This window comes from Panthera onca, chromosome F1 (assembly GCF_046562875.1).
Source record: "Panthera onca isolate mPanOnc1 chromosome F1, mPanOnc1 haplotype 2, whole genome shotgun sequence".
In the NCBI taxonomy this organism is placed as follows: Eukaryota; Metazoa; Chordata; class Mammalia; order Carnivora; family Felidae; genus Panthera; species Panthera onca.
The window spans coordinates 70,241,190-70,261,206 of record NC_138355.1 but is presented as its reverse complement, the minus strand read 5'-3'; the positions used below and the strand labels follow the sequence as shown (position 1 = coordinate 70,261,206).

The 20,017-nt window shown below is 47.6% G+C and overlaps 1 protein-coding gene and 3 non-coding genes across 7 annotated transcripts; 1 reads left to right on the top strand and 3 right to left on the bottom strand.

Annotated features, from left to right (window-relative positions):
• Nucleotides 1-1,887: 1,887 nt before the first annotated feature.
• KHDC4 (KH domain containing 4, pre-mRNA splicing factor) lies at nucleotides 1,888-18,211 on the bottom strand. Of its 4 annotated transcripts, none has more exons than XM_060644675.3 (14): nucleotides 17,995-18,211; nucleotides 17,148-17,364; nucleotides 13,780-13,908; nucleotides 13,350-13,429; nucleotides 12,188-12,240; nucleotides 11,753-11,916; nucleotides 10,601-10,812; nucleotides 9,992-10,052; nucleotides 8,440-8,497; nucleotides 7,957-8,210; nucleotides 5,928-6,107; nucleotides 4,925-5,037; nucleotides 4,197-4,288; nucleotides 1,888-3,192 (listed from the first exon to the last, which is right to left on the bottom strand). In XM_060644675.3, the coding sequence occupies exons 2-14, from the start codon at nucleotides 17,196-17,198 to the stop codon at nucleotides 2,993-2,995; spliced, it is 1,647 nt and encodes a 548-aa protein (XP_060500658.1). In that variant the 5' UTR covers nucleotides 17,199-17,364; nucleotides 17,995-18,211; the 3' UTR covers nucleotides 1,888-2,992. The 4 variants fall into 4 exon arrangements, 3 of the variants coding, with proteins under 3 accessions (XP_060500658.1, XP_060500657.3, XP_060500659.3); XM_060644674.3 differs by lacking the exon at nucleotides 17,995-18,211 and adding an exon at nucleotides 17,876-17,987; XR_009613868.3 differs by lacking the exon at nucleotides 17,995-18,211 and adding an exon at nucleotides 17,876-17,987 and having other exon boundaries at nucleotides 3,161-3,192; nucleotides 4,925-5,009.
• LOC132686978 (small nucleolar RNA SNORA42/SNORA80 family) lies at nucleotides 7,108-7,239 on the bottom strand. The gene has a single exon (XR_009613928.2). It is a non-coding gene; the product is annotated as a small nucleolar RNA SNORA42/SNORA80 family (small nucleolar RNA).
• LOC132686982 (small Cajal body-specific RNA 4) lies at nucleotides 11,392-11,520 on the bottom strand. The gene has a single exon (XR_009613932.1).
• On the top strand, nucleotides 14,301-14,385 carry TRNAR-UCG (transfer RNA arginine (anticodon UCG)). Its single transcript has one exon. It is a non-coding gene; the product is annotated as a tRNA-Arg (tRNA).
• Nucleotides 18,212-20,017: the final 1,806 nt, after the last annotated feature.

Sequence of the window (20,017 nt, the reverse complement as noted above, 5' to 3'; positions counted from 1 at the left end):
GTGTGTCGTTTATGATAAAAAACGAAACTGGCCAAATGTAACGAGGCAACGTACGAAATGGGCACCCACCAGATCTTCCCGGAAAATAGTGCAGAGGCCAAGATTCCGGCCTAACCGCGGAAAAACCAAGTTCCACCAAAGCACGGCTACAGGGACTGCGGGTCAGGTCTGGAAGACCAGAGGTTCGTTCGCAGCACTGTGGTTAGGCTGGGCACAGTTCCGCATTTACACGCATGTACCTTAAAGACATCTCGGTTTTTATTTTTTAAAATTACTTTCGAGAGAAAGTGCAAGCAGGGAGGGGGAAAATCCCAAGCAAGCTCCACGCTCAGCGCAGAGCCCCATCGGTGGCTCGATCCCAGGACCGCAGAATCATGACCCGAACTCAAATCGAGTCGGACACTCAACCAACTGGGGCTATCCAGGTGCCCCAATGAAAGGCATTTCAAAACTAGGTTTTTAAAGACAAATGTACTACCTCCCCCCGCCCTCAAGAAGGAAATTAAGAGATTTTAAAGAATAATTTAAGACTGTTCACAGGGCCTTTTAAAAAACTTAAAAATTTTAGGGGCACCTGGGTTGCCCCTAAACGGTTGAGACCGTTGATCTCACGGTTTGAGTTCGAGCCCCGCGTCGGGCTCTGTGCTGACAGCTTGGAGCCTGCTTCTGATTCTGTCTCCCTCTCTCTCTGCCCCTCCCCCACTCATGCTCTGTCTCAGAAATAAACATTAAAAAAAAAAATTTAAAAAAACAAAAAAAAAATTTTAATCTGTTTTTGATAGATATGGAGAGCAAGCGGGGAAGGGGCAGATGGGGAGACAGAACCCCAAACAGGCTCCAGGCTGTTAGCACAGAGCCCGATGTGGGGCTTGAACCCACAAGCCATGAGGTCATGACCTGAGCCTAGATCAAGCTCAGGCTTAACCAGCTGAGCCACCCAGCGCGCGCTCGCGCGCGCACACACACACACACACACACACACACACACACACACCCCCCCCCCCCCCCCCCCCCGCCTCAGGCTTAACCAGCTGAGCCACCCAGCGCGCGCGCACACACACACACACACACACACACCCACACCCCCCCCCCCCCCCCGCCTCAGGCTTAACCAGCTGAGCCACCTAGCGCGCGCGCGCGCACACACACACACACACACACACACACACACACACACACACACACACACACACACACACACCCCCCCCCCCCCCCCCCCCCCCCCCCCCCCCCCGGCCTTTACATACAGCAATAGTGAAGGCACTGGCAGTATCTTCACCTCCATGTTAGGTGGTACACACAGGTCTGAAAGGAATCGGCACCGGGCAAATTTTGCTGAAATTTCTACCCACCCTTCTTTTTAAAAATGCTTTCTCAAGCATAATTTGTGTCTCTGTCCTTTAAAAATGTACCTCACGGGGCGTCTGGGTGGCTCAGTCGGTTAAGCGGCCGACTTCGGCTCAGGTCATGATCTCGTGGTCTGTGAGTTCGAGCCCCACGGAGCCTGTTTCAGATTCTGTGTCTCCCTCTCTCTGACCCTCCCCTGTTCGTGCTCTGTCTCTCTCTCTGTCTCAAAAATAAATAAACGTTAAAAAAAATAAATAAAAATTAAATAAAAATTAAAATGTACCTCACTATCTAACCATGTTCCATAAAGGAGGGCTAAAATACGAGAACGGAGGGAGTCCACTATAATTATCCTCGATGTTTTCGTCTGGACTTTGAAGAGTTTACTCTGTTAAGTCATCAATTCTTGGAACTATATGGAAACTTCTGGGCCCGTGTATGTATTTTTCTGGTGGGTTATAATTCCATTAAGCTATCAGTAAAAGTTTATACATTTTAGCGTATGGGTGGGTTGTAGAAGAGAACAGAGAAACCACAACAGAATATTTATACATTTATTTATAATGAAATTATGGTCTAAATATTTACAACATATAGGAAACCAGAGAATATGTTTATACAAAGCCAGCCTGCAAAGTATTCAAATGTGCAAAAATGACAGTTCAGTATCTCAAACTACTCCTGGTTCAGCAGACTAGCTCCTTCTTTCACACGTCAATATTTGATACAAAAAAGTTCTTTTGGCAAAACCTGTAATGCCAAGGAAAAGGACAAGTTGCAATTTCAGTCACTAAGTTCGCCATCCATCCTACTGAGCGGTCAAATCTCTCTATTTGAGCTGCAACCAGTTCTGAGAGGCAGACCACTGTGTTTCATTTCTGTGAGGAGTTCTGACCAGCTTTGATCAAGCAGTTTTCTCTGACCCAGCTGACGACATGGAGCTTAGAAGGGCAATAAAAACAGCAATGGCTTTCTGAGACAAGAGTGCCTGAAGGTGCCAGCTTTGGCTCATCCCAGTAAAAAGACACAGGGGAGAAAAAAACAAAAAACAAAAAACTTTAATCTTCCTACTCAGGATCCAGCTATATCCAACAGTTTTAAATGAGTAAAACTGAAGTTTCCAAAAACAGAAAAGAATGCAAAAATGAAACAGGGATGCACTGTCCTTAGATTTAAAGGTGCTGAAAGGAAAGGATGGTCTTAAGATCATTTCCCCACTAATAAATAGTAAGGCGTCGTTTGTAACCAGTTGGTATCAAAATTGACCAAACAGTAGTAAAATACAAATAAAACCTTCTCTTCGTCAGAATAGGGGCCATTCGTGTGGAAAAGGCTGGACCAGGTCAAATGTATATGGGAATGACCCTGTTGGGATGCTCTGTTGAACAAGCACATTTCACCAACTGTTAAAACGCTTCTGAGACAAACTTGTGATTCTAAGTAAATGTTAACAGATGCTATCCCACTGCAGAAACAGGGATGTTGTAAAAAGAACGAGACACTTTGAGAAAGGAGACGCTGCATCTCTAACTTCTGCAAAGGTCCAAGATGGTTCCCGGTACAGGCCCCAGAGTCTTATTAAATCAAACGCATGCATTATTGCTAAAGAGAGTCACCGAGGGTCAAAGCTCTGCTCCACTGTTTCCTACGGGGCCATCCAGAATGGCATCTGCTGTTTAGCTCGTGGTTGTGACGAAGGGTACTGATAGCCCAAACTCCAGCCCTGTGGAAAGCTACTTGCATTTTTATGACCCCCGTGTTCCTCCTCTTCATCAGATGAATCTGCAGCATAAGCCACCAACCCAAATCCCTTCTCCGTAGTTTTCATCTTCTTGACTGGATAATCTAGAATAGAGAAAACAACCCCAACCCCGTTCCCCACCAAGACAAAAAAAAAAAAAAAAAAAAAGATAATACCATAAATTCGTTAATAAAAAAAAGATGTTAATTGTAATTGGTTAGTTGGACACCATTTTGAGGTCACAGGGTCAATGGTCACCCAAAAACGTTGAAGATCACACGAAAAACAGCACCAGCATCAGCAAATGTGAGTCCACCAGAACCATGTAAGAAAACAGAGAAAGAAAAAAGAAACACAAAAAAAAAAAAAAAGAAAAAAAAAGAAAAAAGAAAAAAAAAGTAAAGTTAGCAAGTGAGTCTTCGGAGGCTAATATTTCACCTTTTAAAGAGTTCAAAAAAAAGAAGAAAAGAAAAAAATGTATTTTCTTTTGCTCACTTTTATTACGACTACAGGCAAAGAACACGAGTGGCCCCATATTCCTCTACACATCTAGAGTTCTGGGATACTAAGAAGCAATGCTTTTTCAACAGCCACAGGCTGACCATTCAATCGATAGAGCTATGCAGAGAGAAGTAGCTCAGCTCCCAATACAAAGAAAAATCAATCTTTTTTAAAAGTAGGCTCTACGCATGGGGCTCGAACTCAGGACCCCAGGATCAAGAGTCACATGTCCCACTGGCTGAGCCAGGCAGGTGCCCCAAAATACCAGTCCTCAAGTCTGCATCAGATTACCTCCAGGTATTCAGATAACAAAGGCAACAAAATTTTGAACTGACCTACCAATCATTAGTATTTCCTAGGGCTTTAATGCTATGCATAAAACGTAAGTTAACCAACTCTTTCCTAGACACACGTCAGTTGAAAATTAAAGCCCGTGTAACTGTATGTCGTCCTTTTAAATAAAAACAAGTATTCTCATTAGCCTGTAGATTTTAGAAGCTGGATTAAACACCTGAATGAGTGCCATCTGAGTGAACATCAGGTCAGAAAACTAATAGCTTAGGAACAGTCTTAGCCACCCGAGTATCCCCAGCTACACCTCACTCACCATGGCCCCCTGCTCCGGCCCCAGACCCACTCCTGTCATCAGACTCTGCCTTCATTCCAGTCACTGGAAAGGCTGGTGGAGGCATCAACTGCCTGTTAGGAGAAAAAATGTGACAGCCCTTTCAGACAGATTCGATCCATCATAACCTGTCCAGCAGACACGAAGCAGGTAACCATCCACTTCTACCCCTTCCGCCTGACCCCACCCTTCAAGCTATCATCAAGTTGTCAGATTGTAAGGCCGGTCTACACAGCCAGGCTGGGCCGGGCCAAAACAAGAATGCGCTGCTGGGAGAAGTTAGGCTCATCCAGTGAAGGCTCAAAGGATGGTACAGGAGAGTGCGAGCCCTGGGTGGCAGGCCGGACCTCCATTCAAGTACCTCAACCCATCAGGTTCTAGGATTCTAAGTAGCAAACATGGCTTGTGTCAGACTCCTGTCCCTGCCTACGCTCAGGAAAACAGCCAAGATGCAGGCAGTGAAGGTAAAGGAAGATGCCTGAATGAACAAGCACTGAATTATTCAAAGTCGAGTACAGCGGCCCGGAGACTGGGAGGCGCGTCCTATTCTCCATGAGCGTATCCGTTACAAAGAACAGGAGCTTATTTGAGCCAAAGGATCTCGTTACAGTTTTAGAACACGGGAAACCCGCAGCAATGATCATTCTCACTAGCGATGCAAACGGAGGACGTCTTAATACATTCATGTAATTCCGCTCCAACAAACTTACCTGTCCCTCTCTCGCTCTTTGCCTGAGGAACTTGCCGGCTTCGATCCTGCACCTTCAATGTCATTCTGACTGGAGAAGCCTGTACCTAAATTAGTCATATGAATGGGTCCATGCTATGAGCAGAAAAATACAGTGGCATTAGCAAATCTACAACTGCTGTACAGACTTTAGCTCCTTAACGTAACTGTCAAGTGCCTTGTCTTTCTGGTCAATTGCAGTAATCTGCACTACATAGCTCTCTAGGATTTGGGGCGTAACCACGGCCCAAACAGAGATCACTCTTCTCTACGGAGGACTTGCTCGGGGACATCATGATTGATTATGCTACCTGCATCTGTTTTCAATTCTCCATCTAGAACTATAAAAATGCTTCAAAGCGTGTTTCAAAGAAGGCTTCAAGGACTCTGGCAAAAAGCGCAGGTGCTTCTCCTGATGAAACAAAACTGCACCAAAACTAAACATTTTAATAATATTTTTAAAAACCCTATACTCGAATGACTATAACTATGCACAGAATCACATTTTGGCCACCTTTTTCTGCGGGTGGTGGGGGACTGGAGGAAAAAAATCACTCTTTCTTATGGAGAGACAGAATAGTAAATTGGGAGCTAAGGTTTAAATACAAACCACTATTGGGAGGTAGAATGATACCTTTCGGTGAGATGTGTAGGGAAGCGAGAACTATCTGAGGCTTTCGAGAGTGCTGTGTAAGAGGAAGTGCAGAAATCTACACGACTCGTTCCAGGTGCCAGTCATAAGAGACCTATACTTCTCTCTATGTGGAGTTCTGTATTTTATCATATTGACCCCAAAGACAAACCCACCCAAAGGGACTCATTCTTGCTTTCAGTTAATCCCCCAAGGAAAAAACCCTAATCTAAATGGATTCCAGAAAACAGAAATCCTCGTTATCGGGAAAACAACTGGCATAGATGTGAATTTCTTTCTTTAAAGGAAAGATACAGTAGGGTATGGTGAGGAAAGTAAAAGTATTTTATTTAACCTGGTATCCAAGAAGTCCAGACTCTCGTTCATCTGGTAGCTCCTCTGTGAATCGCCTCTTCTGTGCCTGGGGTTGACTTGGGAGTGGGGGCTGGGGCGGGGGCGGGGGCTGGGGCTGGGGGCCCGCAGGCAAGGCAGTTTTGACAGGAGCAGCAGGAATAAAAGGCCCGCTCATCGGACTCTGGGACCAAAACAAACCAAGGGGAAAAATGGTGTGAGAACGCCCAGCCACTTTAAGAACACAATAGTTACAATACATTTTAATGATGCACGTGTATCCTAGAAATCCTGTATCTCTGGCCGCGAGTTTCCTTCCTGTATCATCTGGTGACAGTACAGCCTTCCCACCCTGACGGTAGGGAAATGCAAAACTGACGATCTCTAAGGTGCTCTCAACTCTTAGGAAAAATCTGCTGTGCACTTGGGCGATTAGGAGCAAACATGATCAACAAATAATACAAATTCTAGCCACTTACTTAGTTCAGAAGTTACAAGCCAAACATTCTCCAATTTAAGCTCCTCTAATCAACGCGATTAGCTCTTTCTGGATCATAAAGGCTGCCAACGCTCGTGGCAAAGGCAAGTCCATCTGCCACTTCCGTGGGTAAGTTGTCATAGCAACGGGGAGTCTAATGTTTTAAGAGATTGTTCCAAAAAGGAATAAGGACCGACCCAGCACGCGTCAGAGAGATAAGACAAGTCTTATCAAATGGCCATGACTTGTTGAACACGTGGGTCACCTCAATTAACCTTTGCGACCTCTGAGATATTATCATTACGCCCATTTTCTTTTTCTTTTCTTTTCTTTTTTTTAAGGTAGGCTTCACACCCAGGGCGGTGCCCAACTCGAGGCCTGAACTCCTGACCTGGGCCAAGATCCAGAGACACTCAACCAACTGAGCCACCCAGGCGTCCCACGCCCATTCTCTATAAGGAAACCAAAGCCTGGATAGGCTGAATTATATTCCAGGAAGGCACAGCTCAAACCCGGGAACGCATGAGGGGCCCGGGCCGCCCGCTCTCTCAAGCCCAACCCTAAAGAGCCTGCTCCACCATATGCATTTCTGGTCACAAACCAGCGCGGCTCAAAGCTGGAGAACTAGGGCTCTGCCAAACACAGAAGGCACGTGATTAGGCCTCAGGGTCACCGCCAGAATTCAGCGAAGTCCTCTGCTGTTTCTCCCTGTCCAGCCCCCTTCAGTGCTCACAGCCCACCGATCGGGAGGCTGGGCAATGGTTCGGGGCTGCACTTCCTCTGGCACGGGTCCACTCTGAGAGGCCCACGGTCAAGGGCCCGCCATCAATCACCGTGCGCTCACTCACTAGCTTCCCTCTGCTCTCTGACGGACGTAGGGTTGGACACCATCCATCCAGATGAGCTAGCTGCCTACCCTTTCTGAAAATTCTAGTTTCTTACACGGTTTGAGAATTCCGTGAGAGCATTTACGATCCTGAAGTTGGCAGAGCTCATGTAGCCCTCAGCCTAGGAGCCCCTGCCTATGGTGGATTTCCTTCGAAGCTGAGGGACTCCGTTCCAAACGCGTGGAGGCGTGGCGTGGGCTGGCTCCCCTCTCCCGGAGCCAGGTGCAGGCCAACTACGATCGTGGCCCTTGTACACTTGCGACTCGAATGTTCCCGGAGCACGGCCACGCTCACTCACTCGGTATCGTCTCGGGCCGCGCGTGCGCCCGCCAACCGGGCACGGCAGGCGTGACGGCGCCCGCAGGGCCCGCGACACCTAACCTAGCCGGCGGCCAGCATTCCAGGGGAAGCTCGCCGACTCCTCTTCTACACACCGGTCTGCCGGTGCCACACACTTGAGGATGAACGCACCGGTGTGTGCACGCTGTCCCCCGAAGCCTTCGGGTAGCTCGGTGGCGGGAACGCGGGAGGAACGGGAGAAAACCCCTCCCGCTGCACCATAACTACACACCTGTTCTCTCTGAACGCCGCCGCCGCCGCGCCCGCACCCCTCCCCTGCCCGGCCTCCCCCAGCACAGCGGCGTCCGGCTCCCGCCCCGGCGTCCTACCTGTCCAGTGCTAGCTGGAGGCTGCACTTGGGTTATCGGGTATTGTGTTGGCACAGGGGGCACTCCAGTAGGTAATGCTGGCAAGACTCCGGGTGCCAGTGAAACAGCCGGTGGCACTATGCTTGGCACTCCGTAGGGAGGCTGAACTGGCTGCTGAGGAGGGGGAACAACAGGGTAACCAGACTGATAGCCATTGGATGGATAATATGGTGGCTGAGGAGGGACACTACTTATAGCAGAGGGTTGTGTATAGCCTGAGGGGGAAGAAAAAAAGTGTTTAATCAGCTGCAGCAGAATGAGACATTTTAGCTGAATATTAACTTAATCTCTAGGGAAGAAAACTACTGAGGTACGAATGGCTTTTCAAATCACCCTAGGTTCTGAGTGCCCTGGCACGCTTAGTCTAGCCTCAAGTATCTATTTCACACACAGATATCGCTAACAACGCATTTATCTTCGTCGAACACTTTGAGACATACACACCTGGTAAGGGTACAGCAGTATTAATCTGATTCACAAATCTAGAGTATTCAGCATGAACCTGCAAGAGAAGGGAAGACAAATTCATATGGGACAGTCCCAATTTGTGGAGTATTTACAAGAGTCTGGTTCTGGGACTAAAGCAGCCGGGGATTAAGATATTTCCACTGGTATCTCAACCTATTTGAGACCTGTTTACTCTAAATTTTAATAAGGCACGGGGCGCCCGGCTAACTCAACGGGTGGAGTGCGTGACGCTCGATCTCAAGGTTGTGAATCTGAGCCCCATGTTGGGTGTAGAGATTATTTAAAATCCCCCAAATGAGACCCAACTCTGAGGTAAAAATCATCCAGAGCCACACAGATACAGAAGGTAGGAAGTTCCTAAGTTGTCAGTACAACTAATGAGAAATCATTCATTCTTTTATTTGCTGGACTTGTCCTCAGGGAGCTCAAGGCTCAGCACAGAGCTAGTATGTGTCCCCCCCCCCCCCCCCCCAGTTCTTCGTTCTGGGCACCCCACTGAGTCGCCGCACGCAGCAATGAGACAAAGCCAGGGGGTGATCAGGGCAGTGGTCTGGTATAAAGGATAGTAAATCAGGTTACTTTGCAGAAGCAAAGCAAACAGCTTCCCAAAAGTCTGGAACCCTTACGTATCAAATAACACAACGCTGAGCAGTCAACCCCAAACCTGGTTTCCATCAGGTGCTACGCAAAGAGGCCTCCCGGTCTAACTTTTGGTTACTAGACTACAGAATAAAAAGAATACTCAAATAAGCAATTAGGCCAAAGCACTGCCGATTGGTTTTAAACCATCATAGCTCCACCTTCCTCCCTTATTTAGCCAAACTTACTGTTGAAAAGAACTTGGAAGGCCCACAGCAAACAACCTGACCAAGATTAAAAGTATCGTCTACTTAAGTAACTGAGGACATTGAGATTTCACACTGAAGGCCTGCACATTTCCAAAACTCCATACTGAAATGCCTCCTAAAGAAGAAAACGCACACCAGCGAGGACATGCTAGGGTGGTCTGACTTCCTTAGAGAGAATGTTAGTGGCCAGAACGGTGTGGTTTAAATGGTGTCCTTTCAAAAGTCACATCTGCCAAAAACCCCAGAATGTGACCTTATTTGGAAACAAGGTCTTGCAGATACACGCTATTAAGATGAAGTCACACTGGATTCCAGTGGGCCCTAAATCCGAGGACTGCCACCCTTCTGAGAGACAGATGGACAAGGAGAGGCAGGAGTAGGCCAGGTGTCACCGGGACAGAGAACGGAGCTCTGCTGACACCCGGCGAAAATGCAAAGGGCTGCAGGCCGGGGGAGGCGTGGAACATTCTCCCGCACGGTGTTGTTCAGAAAGAGCCAACCCTGCCCACGCTTGGATTCTGCGTGTCTGGCCTCCTGAGCAGTCAGAGAATACGTTTCTGTCACCTAGTCGGTGGCAACTTGTTACTGAAGCCCTCGGAAACCAGTGCAGGTGGGAAGAGGGCTCAGACACAGCCCCACACAGCAGTTCTCTGCATATCAGACAATCGAACAGAACTCACTGTTTGCAAGAGATTCTCACAGAGCTTCTTGGCAGCAGCCAGGCCTTCTGGTTTGGGATGGCTGCAAAGAAGGAAGACCCAGAAAATTCAAAGAGGAGAAAAGTAAAAGAGAGAGAATTGTGTTTCACTTCGTATACTGTTTATAAGTTTAATACATTTAATGCAGCACAAATCTAACTTTCTGAAAATCACAAAATAACGTAATAGAAGCCCCGTAAGATATAACCAGTATCATCGAGACATACACTTTTTGGTCTCTCTGAGTTATAGTACTTCTTGACATAAGACTTTTAAAAGACACTAAAATCACTATAAAGTACACGAATACTGTCGTAGGTTTAAAAAAAGGCTACTTTAGGCTCATCACAGCTACTTTAGGGTCAAAGATCGTATAAAACCCAAGAACCTGAATACTAAAAAAGGCAATTCCACCTCCTATTTCAATCATTCTTACTAAGTAATTACAAAGTGATTATTGCTAGTACTGACCCAAGTCCCTCATGTTAAGGTTTGTTAAACCTATTTTCTTACACCTTCTGAATTATCCCTGTCTGTACTGATCTGGTGACAAGCATTCAAATGTCCTCAGCCCCACCCATCCACACGTACCTAATGTAAATATACATAGGCTCAAAAGCTTCTCGGCCAGATGCTGGCTCAATGCAACCCGAACCTTTGCCTCTTAGGAAGACTTTGGCACCTGTTTCAATCTGAATGTGCTGCAAATAGGAGCAGCCTGGACCTTCCACTTTCTCCTTGACATTGAAAGTGGGCACAGCATGCTCCAGACCCACAAATAATTTATCTTGAACATAATGCATCTGTGGAAGAACAGAACACCTCAGATTAAACATGACACATAATTAAATCCAAATCTTGAAAATGATTCTGCGCAAGACTTTAATCCTCCAGATACCTTTAATCACTGTTAGAACAAGGACTCCAAATAATTTCTACCATGAGCCTATAAAAATAAACTTCACAAAGTAGCTTAAATTTTTTTTTTTAACGTTTATTTTGAAAAGGAGGGAGAGAGTGCGTGTGCACATGAGCGTGTAAGCAGGGGAGAGGGCGGAGATAAAGGGAGAGAGAATCCCAAGCAGGCTCTGCACTGTCAGTATGGAGTCCGACGTGGGGCTCGATCCCACAAACCCTGAGATCATGACCCGAGCCAAGGTCAAGAGTCGGGTGCTTCACCGACTGAGCCCCCCAGGCGCCCCTATAGTAACTTAATTTAAATGAGATCTGCCTGTCCCACGCACCTACCTAGAACATTAACACCTTCCTCAGTTCAGCAAAACAGGCATAAAGCAAAGACTCGCGGCTCAGGAAGCACGCCCACGGCCCAGGCCACCGCAAGGCAGTGAGAGCCCGGCGCGGTCTCCCGGGACGCGATAGCGGCGTGTCGGGTCGTGCAGTCAGCCCCGTGGCGTCCTCCAGTGAGGGCTGCTCTCGCCCACCCTGTTCTCTAGGAGGATTGTATCAGCAGAGTCTTGCTTCACCAGACTCAGCCTTCTTAGTCCTCCAGCTGCCGTCACATTTACAGACACAGAACCAAACCGCTAACTTCACAGCGAACGGTGTGCCCTCGACCGCGTCAACGCCCTTTCCAAAGGGCGCGTCACCAGGCCAGCACTAGCAGGGAGCTCTCGGGTCAGAATTTCAGGATTTTCTATGTTCTTCTCATCTACCATTTTCTGTGGCCTATGTCAATTTTACAGAAATGACAAAGCTGTTAGGGGATCTCTCCACCAAACATACCCCTGACTGGAAGGGAGGCTTCTGGCCAACAGCTGGAGACAGCTGTGCAATGGGCGCCGGCTGGTGATAGACAGTGACTGTTGCACCGTTAAAAGTTGGACTCGTCCCCGTGGCGGCTTTGACCACCCCATTGGTGATGATCTCTTTGATTCGGTTTACAGCTCCTGTGGAAAAACGGGGTGAGATGTTATACCAATGGGATGAACGCACGGACTACCAGCTCGTGACAAAGGTCAATGCTCAGGTGCCCATGTACTAATCCGTTTTATAGGATCCCCAAGTATGTGGTTCTCAGCCTCTCTAAACCCCCAGCCCATTCGCAAGCAGTTCATACACACGAGTTAGCACAGCCCAGGGACATTCTGCCAACCTGTTACTTAGAGCCCTATACTTTGCCCCTCGCAAAAAGCAGATGTGAGCCCAACCGTTACTTACTGTCTACTAATTCCCGTGTCTGGCCCTGAACATGAAGGTATAACGGACGATCCCTATAAAGAGAAATACAAAATGATGATCCCAAACTGGTCATAACCAAAGGAACCAAACAGGTCACCGAATTTGTAACGTTTATACTTTCCAAGTAAGGCAAAGGCACTATATTCACAGAAATTGCTGTTGCTAATTTTTAAGAACGTGGTTTAAAGCTGAGGCTAAATAAACTTTTCTGGTTGCTTCAAGTTAGCCAGCCCACACAGGATCAAATCTGCTCTTATGGGCTCCTGAATACAGGGATCTAGTCAACCGAGATAACCGGATGTTTGAGAAAATTCCTTTTTGTTGGCTAACAGGTTACGTGCAGACATGCTCTTGTCTATCCAAATGACCGGGGTGACAGTGACAGGAGCGCACAGACCCATGGCTTTGAGGCCCGCAACCAAAGCAACTCTCGACTCTAAATGTAACGTGGCTTAGATTCAGATTTTGACTGTAATCACAGAGAAGATCTTCGATAACCATACAGTTCATAACAAGCTGTCAGCAAAAAACAGCTGTGTCTAAAGACAAAAAAGTTCAAAACAGCAACCGGCGTGCACACAGTTGCAATATACTGTCTCAGGTGGGGAGCAAGTTTTGCTTCCTAATTATATTTGGTTTGGGCCAACGTGAAAAATGTTGCACTGCCTGACTACCCGCCCCCAAACACCGAGTAATGGGAGAGACGAACTAAAGGGGACGAGATGTTTACATAGATAATCCAGCCACCCTGGAAACAGCAAGGAGTCGGACAAAAGGATGTTTTTTAGACGGAGATCACAACAAAACACACGCCCTTTTGTTGGGGGAAACATTCCCACACAAAAATTTAGAAGCGTGTCCATTAAATGTTAGCAATTGTCTCATCTCACACTTTCCCGTGATGTGTTTCCTCTAAGAAAACGTTACCTGTGAAATGAACAATCAAAGAGCAGCAGGAAGGACGAGAGCTGCCGACCCTCCTTACGCATGTCTGAGACGTTCCCAAGTTCTACTACGAAGCATGCGTGTACGTCTAGCAAGCTGCTAACCAAATATTTACACCTATTTCCTCAGAATGAAAAACACACTAACGTGAGCCCGTGTCCAATCTTTTCCCAAAGCAGAGGAAGTGCATACACACCCTGGCCCCACTTTGGCCTTCTCCTCGCTTGTCATGAATCTCCCTCGAGTTGACACGGCGGCCCCACTAAGTCGGCTGATCTGAAAAGGAAACATTCTATTAGAAGGATGATGTGGCAGTTGACCGACTTCGATGACAGGCAGCAGGATGGATTCGCCCCAATGCATTCATTCCACCAACAGACAGGAATGAGGTCTGTACAGGAATCCCTCCCATATCGGAAATCGCTTCCTGCTCAAGCTGACCCAGGGAGTCCACCCATATCGGCTCCTTCACCTTCACTAGGAAGCTCCTCTGCAGTTAATTCAACCCAACCCTGACTTTGGAGATTATGACCCAAACCCGCGAATAAATATCTGACTCTGCTCTCCGCGTTCACAAGACCACGCCCAGCCACCACCGTCCCCAGAGAGGCCCCACATCTCCCCACCTCATCCTGAGTCTGCCCTCGAGTCAACAGGTTCCTGCACGTGAGAGGCACGTCATTGATCTCGACTTCAGCCACCACCAGGTCGTCCTTGCTTTTATTGCTAGTTAGGCCTTTGCCAGCAGCCTGAAGCTACCAAGAAAGAGCAATTAGATCAAAAAGACTGTAAGATGAAATAGTATCTTTCTGCTGTCCAATTTACAACTGGCCCTTCCCAAGTCCCACCACCACCTTACCGTTCCCCAAACCTGCCTGCAAACACACTTGGAAACACTCCTGGGTCATTCTGCAAAAATGACACAACGAGCAAACAAAACCTCACTGAACTGACACCGAGTATTGTCAACCGACTTGAAGGCAACCCTCAGGTTTCTCTGTAACCTCAGCCACATGTGCGTTTCTGTGATCACATAATCCCAGAAACCCTACGCTGCCATCTTCACGGGGAAAATCACAAGACCAAGTTACGGTGCTTTGCACCTCGACCAGCTAGCCGTACGTGCAGTCAAATGCAGGGCAGGGGCGCCTGGGTGGCTCAGTCGGTTGGGCGTCTGACTTCGACTCAGGTCGTGATCTCACGGTTTGTGGGTTCGAGCCCCACGTTGGGCTCTGTGCTGGCAGCTGGGAGCCTGGAGCCTGATTCGGATTCTGTGTCCCCCTCTCTCTGCTCCTCCCCCACTTGTGCTCTGTCTCTCAAAAATAAATAAATGTAAAAACTAAGTTAAAAAAAAAAATACAGGGCAGAGTCCAGCAACCCATGCACCTCACCTGTGTAACCGGACGCCGCCTTTGTGCCACCGCTGCGGCCATGGCACCTTACATTCACCTAATCCCATCCTTGCAGTGACCTGGAACACCCGTCAGTTTTACCTGACAACCCATTACTTTCTACTAAAGAACTAAGAGAATGGATGAAAAATCAAGCAAAATCCTAAAATCTGGTCTGGCTTCTTTCAACTTCAACTGTAGGCAACTCCAGATAGCTGGATTGGAGTTATTCAAGAAAAATTTCATCCCAAGATGGCCTTCCCCAACCTTTTCTTGCCTTGGACCAATGTCCCACAAATCTGCTCCAGGAAGATAAAAATGCAGTTTACTTCCTTATGCATTAGATACATTTTAAATATTTTTTTAACGTTTATTTATTTTTAAGAAAGAGAGAGTGAGCATGAGCAGGGGAGGGGCAGAGAGAGAGGGAGACGCAGAGCCCCATGCGGGGGCTCGAACCCACGAAACCGCAAGATCATGACCTGAGCCGAAGTTGGTTGCTTAAGCCACTGAGCCACCCAAACGCCCCTGCATCAGACACGTTTTTAAGTCACGGACACAAACTAGATTCAGCAACATCTCATCTTTGTTCAGCCCCCCACTCAGCACGCTGGCTCAAGCACACCTCAGCTCCCTGAACCCCGGGGCCACCTTCAAAGGTGCGGGCAGTGCCGTCCGGCAGTGGGAGCTACCTGGCAGTCCAACGTGGGCGCCGTCAGCCTCGTGTCCAAGTGCCCTGCCGAGGAACTCCATCTTAAATCTTACTTTTCACTCAAATTTTAATTTAAATAGCTACAGGAGGCAGCAGCCACTGTCGGGGACCACCCAGGTACATGTCACCAACCCCATCAGATGAGGAAAACTGAGGCTCCACGACATATCTAAGGCCAAGAACCGAGGACCCTGGGTTTCACATCTAGATATTCTGATTCTAAATCCACTATCTGTGCACTGTGCTGCCGCCTGCTGAGCTCAAAAGCTTTTTAGAGAAAAAAAAATAAGTGATTCACATCAGTATTAAAAATTTTATTACTCCAGAAGCACTCCATGATCACCAGCGTGTTATAGCTCCTTGTAAAACTTACAAACGGACAACGGACTCAATCTTTGCAAACCATCAAAATACAATGAATAACGAACTTCCAATTCACTAGAAGTTCCCACCAATTCTGCCGAACTTGAATATTTAAACATCCAGACAGAGTATGGCCTGTTGATATCATACTCATACACTGGACAGCTAACAAAAAATTGTATTTTCCTTTCTCCCCCCAGCTTTATTGAGGTATAATTGACAAACAAAAATCGTGTACATATACTGAAGGTGAACTGGATATTTTGATATATGGTTACATTGTGAAATAATCACAACGTGTTAATTAACACAGTCACTGCTCACCTAAATTGCATTTGCAAACACAGAACTCATTTCTTCACAGGTACTATGGAAGTCAGCTTTATTTTTTTAATTTTTTAAATGTTTATTTCTTTTTGAGAAAGAGAGACAGAGCATGAGCAGAGGAGGAGCAGAGAAAGAGGAAGTCACAGAATCGGAAGTAGGCTCCAGGCTCTGAGCTGTCAGCAGAGAGCCCGACGTGGGGCTTGAACCCACGAACCATGAGATCATGACCGGAGCCGAAGTTGGATCATGACCTCAATTGACTGAGCCACCCAGGCGCCCCCAGAAGAACTTTTTTTTTTTTCAAATGAGAATTATAATGGAGCAAGCAGCCTTGGAACACACTGAATTCTCCAACTCCAGAGGCTTTCAAGCAAAAGCTAAACACCCAGTTGTCCGAGGCGACTCTGAAGTCACACGTGTGCCAACCATGACAGATCTTACACAATTAACACAACTTGACATTCACACGCACGCCCAATTTCCATCCTCTGTGAACTGGAGACAGTAATCCATCCCTTAAAATTATAAGGATTTCTTTTAAGTGCAAAGCATGCATTCTAGCACTACAAACAGCCACTCTATGCATCGTCCTGTAGAAGATTCTGGTTTCCTATTACAGGATAAGTTAAAGACTTGAAAGTTCAGATCCAGCCTAGTGGTGAGATTTTAGTTATACCACAAATTCTAAAAACGACCAAATTCTATAAAATGACCAATTTGTATGAAAACAGCAAACCAACCAACATATAAACTGTTCATTTTATTTCATGTTTAATTACACTGTAGACGTTCATTAGATTCTAATTATAAAGGACATTTTATAAATGTATTTTTGAGCAGAGTTGACTAGAGACATTTTAAAGCTCACTGATTTACCTGGACTTTCTCATGTGACTTCAGGGAAAATGCACATGTGGTGAAAAATATACTACCATCGTTGCTTTAAATGATTATGTAGATAGCAGGCCGAACTAAGAACAAAGACAAAATGAGCTATTTGATCCGTAAATGTAGTCGAACCAACCAAAGCTGCCTCGTAAAAACAAATGACAAAATATCATCTGATATGTTCCAAAACTAAGTGATCCTTAAATTACTGGGTCCCGGTTTTCTCCTCTACACACAGGATTCTCGGATCGCACAATTACAAAACAACCCTTATTAACATCGCAGTTAGCAGAGTCCCTTCAACTTCAAATACCTTCTCGGCGGCATTCTGCGTTGGTTTCAGCTTCCCTTTGGCCATGAGCATGGCATTGATCTTGGCAGCCACAGCAGCAGCAGCATCCAAGGCTCCAGAGGGAGCAGCTGTGGAGCTCCCAGGGCTTCCCCCACTGCTGGTAACCTCCCCACCTGGGGCCGTCGGCGGGAGGAAGAGAAGGGGGGCTGGCGCTGGTTGGTCCCATTTGCTGCGGCGCCTACCGGGAAAAAGAGGAAAATATTGGGCCCCAAAGCTTTATTCATGTTATTCTTCCCCTTACTACGCTTTAGCACCCCATTTGCCGTCTATCGTATCCTCTTTACACCCTCGAGTCTCTTATCAATATTAAAATGACCACCTCTCTTTATACAATTACCGCAGTATTTCCTCACTAATTTCGACCCTACTCCAGAATCTACTTCTTTTCTACTCCATCGCCCCTCTGAGAAAACTCCACTCTGTCCCACATGCCCCCGTTTCGCCCCTCCGCTTGGCCGGTCCTTCCGAAAAGTCCCTGCTTTCCGTCTCCCTCTGCTCCCTGCCGGCCTTTTTCGGGGGCCCCAAGGCCTGCTCACCGTCTTTCTCCCCAAAAGCCCAGCCCTCCAATACGTACACTTCCCACTTCAACGCTCCCCCCACCCCAAAACACCCATACGCAGCTCCCAACGGTCCCTCCGTCTCTCCTCTGCCCCGTGCGAGCCGCGATGCCCTCGCCCAGGAAGCTTTACCCGCCGGCCCCGGGATGTGTCGCGCTCCCCGCGGACATGGCGACCGGCTCTGCTCAACCACCCGCCAACTACCCCACTACCACCTTCCCGTCACTTCCGCCCCCAACGCCCTCACGCACAGCCCCTTCCGGTCGTGAGGAAAAGCCGTTCCGGTGAAAGCGTCGGTTCCAATTGGACTCTTGTTGATTTCAAGGCGTCTGGCATTATCCGAGACAGGTAGGGTGTGACCTTCCTGCTTTCGGCTTGCCCTGGAGAAAGATGGCTGCCGAAGAGCATATCAAGGCGCAATTGGGGCGAGGAGAGTCCATGTTTGTTGTGGGCAAGTTGGGAGCCCACAAGACAATACGCAAGAGTCGGGGAATTAAACAGTTCGTCCCCCGGTCCAGCCACGTTTGTGTGGAGGCCCAGCCTCTGGCCAGGGAGAGAGCCTTCCCGCCACTTTGGCCCGCTTCACTCAGTTACCTGCTTAGGAAAAGGCAAATGATTCGTCCCAAAGGTCATGTGAGGAATTTCTCTAGTTGTTTCACGTCTGCACGCCAACCACTGCTTTCAGAGCAGGGCCTCGGGGGCGCGCCGCGAGGGGGCGCCGGCGGCTGGGCGCGCGAGCGGAGGGGAGGGGGCGGGCCGGGGCGCTCCGCCGGGGCCTGGGGGCGCTGGGAGCGGGCTGTGGACCCCGGAGGTGAGGGTCGCCGGCCGAGGCGCACCGCCGGGGTTGGGCTGGAAGTGGGTCGTGGACGGCGGAGGTGAAGGGGGCGGGCCGGGGCGCCCCGCCGGGGTTGGGGCCGGGACGCCGCGGACCGACGGCGTTTGGTGGGTCTTCAAGCTGCTAGGAGACTCTAGGTTGAACGACTAGCATGGAGTGCTGTGTTTCAAATAAATTTATATTCTGGTAGGATTAATAAAATACAAGGTAATTTGAAAGCCAAATTCGTAGTATTTTCCCTTCAGCATTTAATAAATGCCCCTTCCATCCGAACACCACGTTTATCATGTATGAAATTTTTTTTTAATTTCTTTTTTTAACGTTTTATTTATTTTTGAAACAGAGAGAGACAGAGCATGAACGGGGGAGGGGCAGAGAGAGAGGGAGACACAGAATCGGAAGCAGGCTCCAGGCTCTGAGCTGTCAGCCCAGAGCCCGACGCGGGGCTCGAACTCACGGACCGCGAGATCGTGACCTGAGCCGAAGTCGGACGCTTAACCGACGGAGCCACCCAGGCGCCCCTATCATGTATGAAATTTTATATATACGCTATTACGTTTCTTCGTTCTTTTGCGTTGATCCGTTTGTTCCTTTGCTACGGTGTTTTTATTGGGTGATTCTATTTCAATTTTAATCTGTTAGGGCAAACCGATTTTCATCTACATTTCATTGCCCATTCTGACAGGTGTATTTTTCCAAGGAATTTCAGATTAAACACCATCGTTTTCCTGTTGCCCCTTTTCCCCAAAACACAACGTTGTTGGGAGTCTGATTGAAATTACATTATTTTTTTACATTTAAAAAAATTTGAGCTTTGTGAATCGTATTACCCTTTTCTAAAGGGTACTGGGGGGGAGGGGCCTGGCTGGCCCGTGGGTGGAGCATGTGACTCTCCATCTCCCAGTGGTGAGTTCAAGCCCCTCCTTGATCTGATCGCCGAGCCTACTTAAAAATTAAATAAAAATAAGAGGGTACTCTATGCGCTCAATTCACAAAGTTGTGCAACCATCACCACTATCTCATTCCAGACCATTTTCATCACCCCAAAAGAAACCCTGCACCCATTATCAGACACGTCCCATTTTCCCTTGCTAAGGCAACCACCAATCTACTTTCTGTCTCTCTGGAATTGCCTATTCTGAACATTTCACACAATGGAACCATAGAATATGTGACCTTTAGTGTCTGACTTCTTTCACTTAGCATCTTGTTTTCAAGGTTCGTGCATGCGGTAGCGTGTGTCAGTGCTTCATTCCTTATTACGGCCAAATAATATTCCATTGTATGGATAGGCCAGTTTATCCATTCATTTAGAATGGATAGTCACCACTTCTGTCTTTCCTTGGAAATTTTTTTTTTTTACATTTTATTTATTTTTGAGAGAGAGAGAGACAGAGTGTGAGTGGGGGAGGGGCAGAGAGAGAAGGAGACACAATCCG

What these genes read in the sequence shown, in the direction of transcription:
- KHDC4 (XM_060644674.3), bottom strand. Translation starts at nt 17,913, where the DNA reads ATGTCCGCGGGGAGCGCGACACATCCCGGGGCCGGCGG. An exon ending in AAGGCCAAAGTGGGGCCAGG is followed by an intron (nt 12,241 to 13,349) that starts GTGTGTATGCAC and finishes TTCTCTTTATAG; the next exon opens with GGATCGTCCGTTATACCTTC. An exon ending in AAAGAGCGAGAGAGGGACAG is followed by an intron (nt 4,289 to 4,924) that starts GTAAGTTTGTTG and finishes TTCTCCTAACAG; the next exon opens with GCAGTTGATGCCTCCACCAG.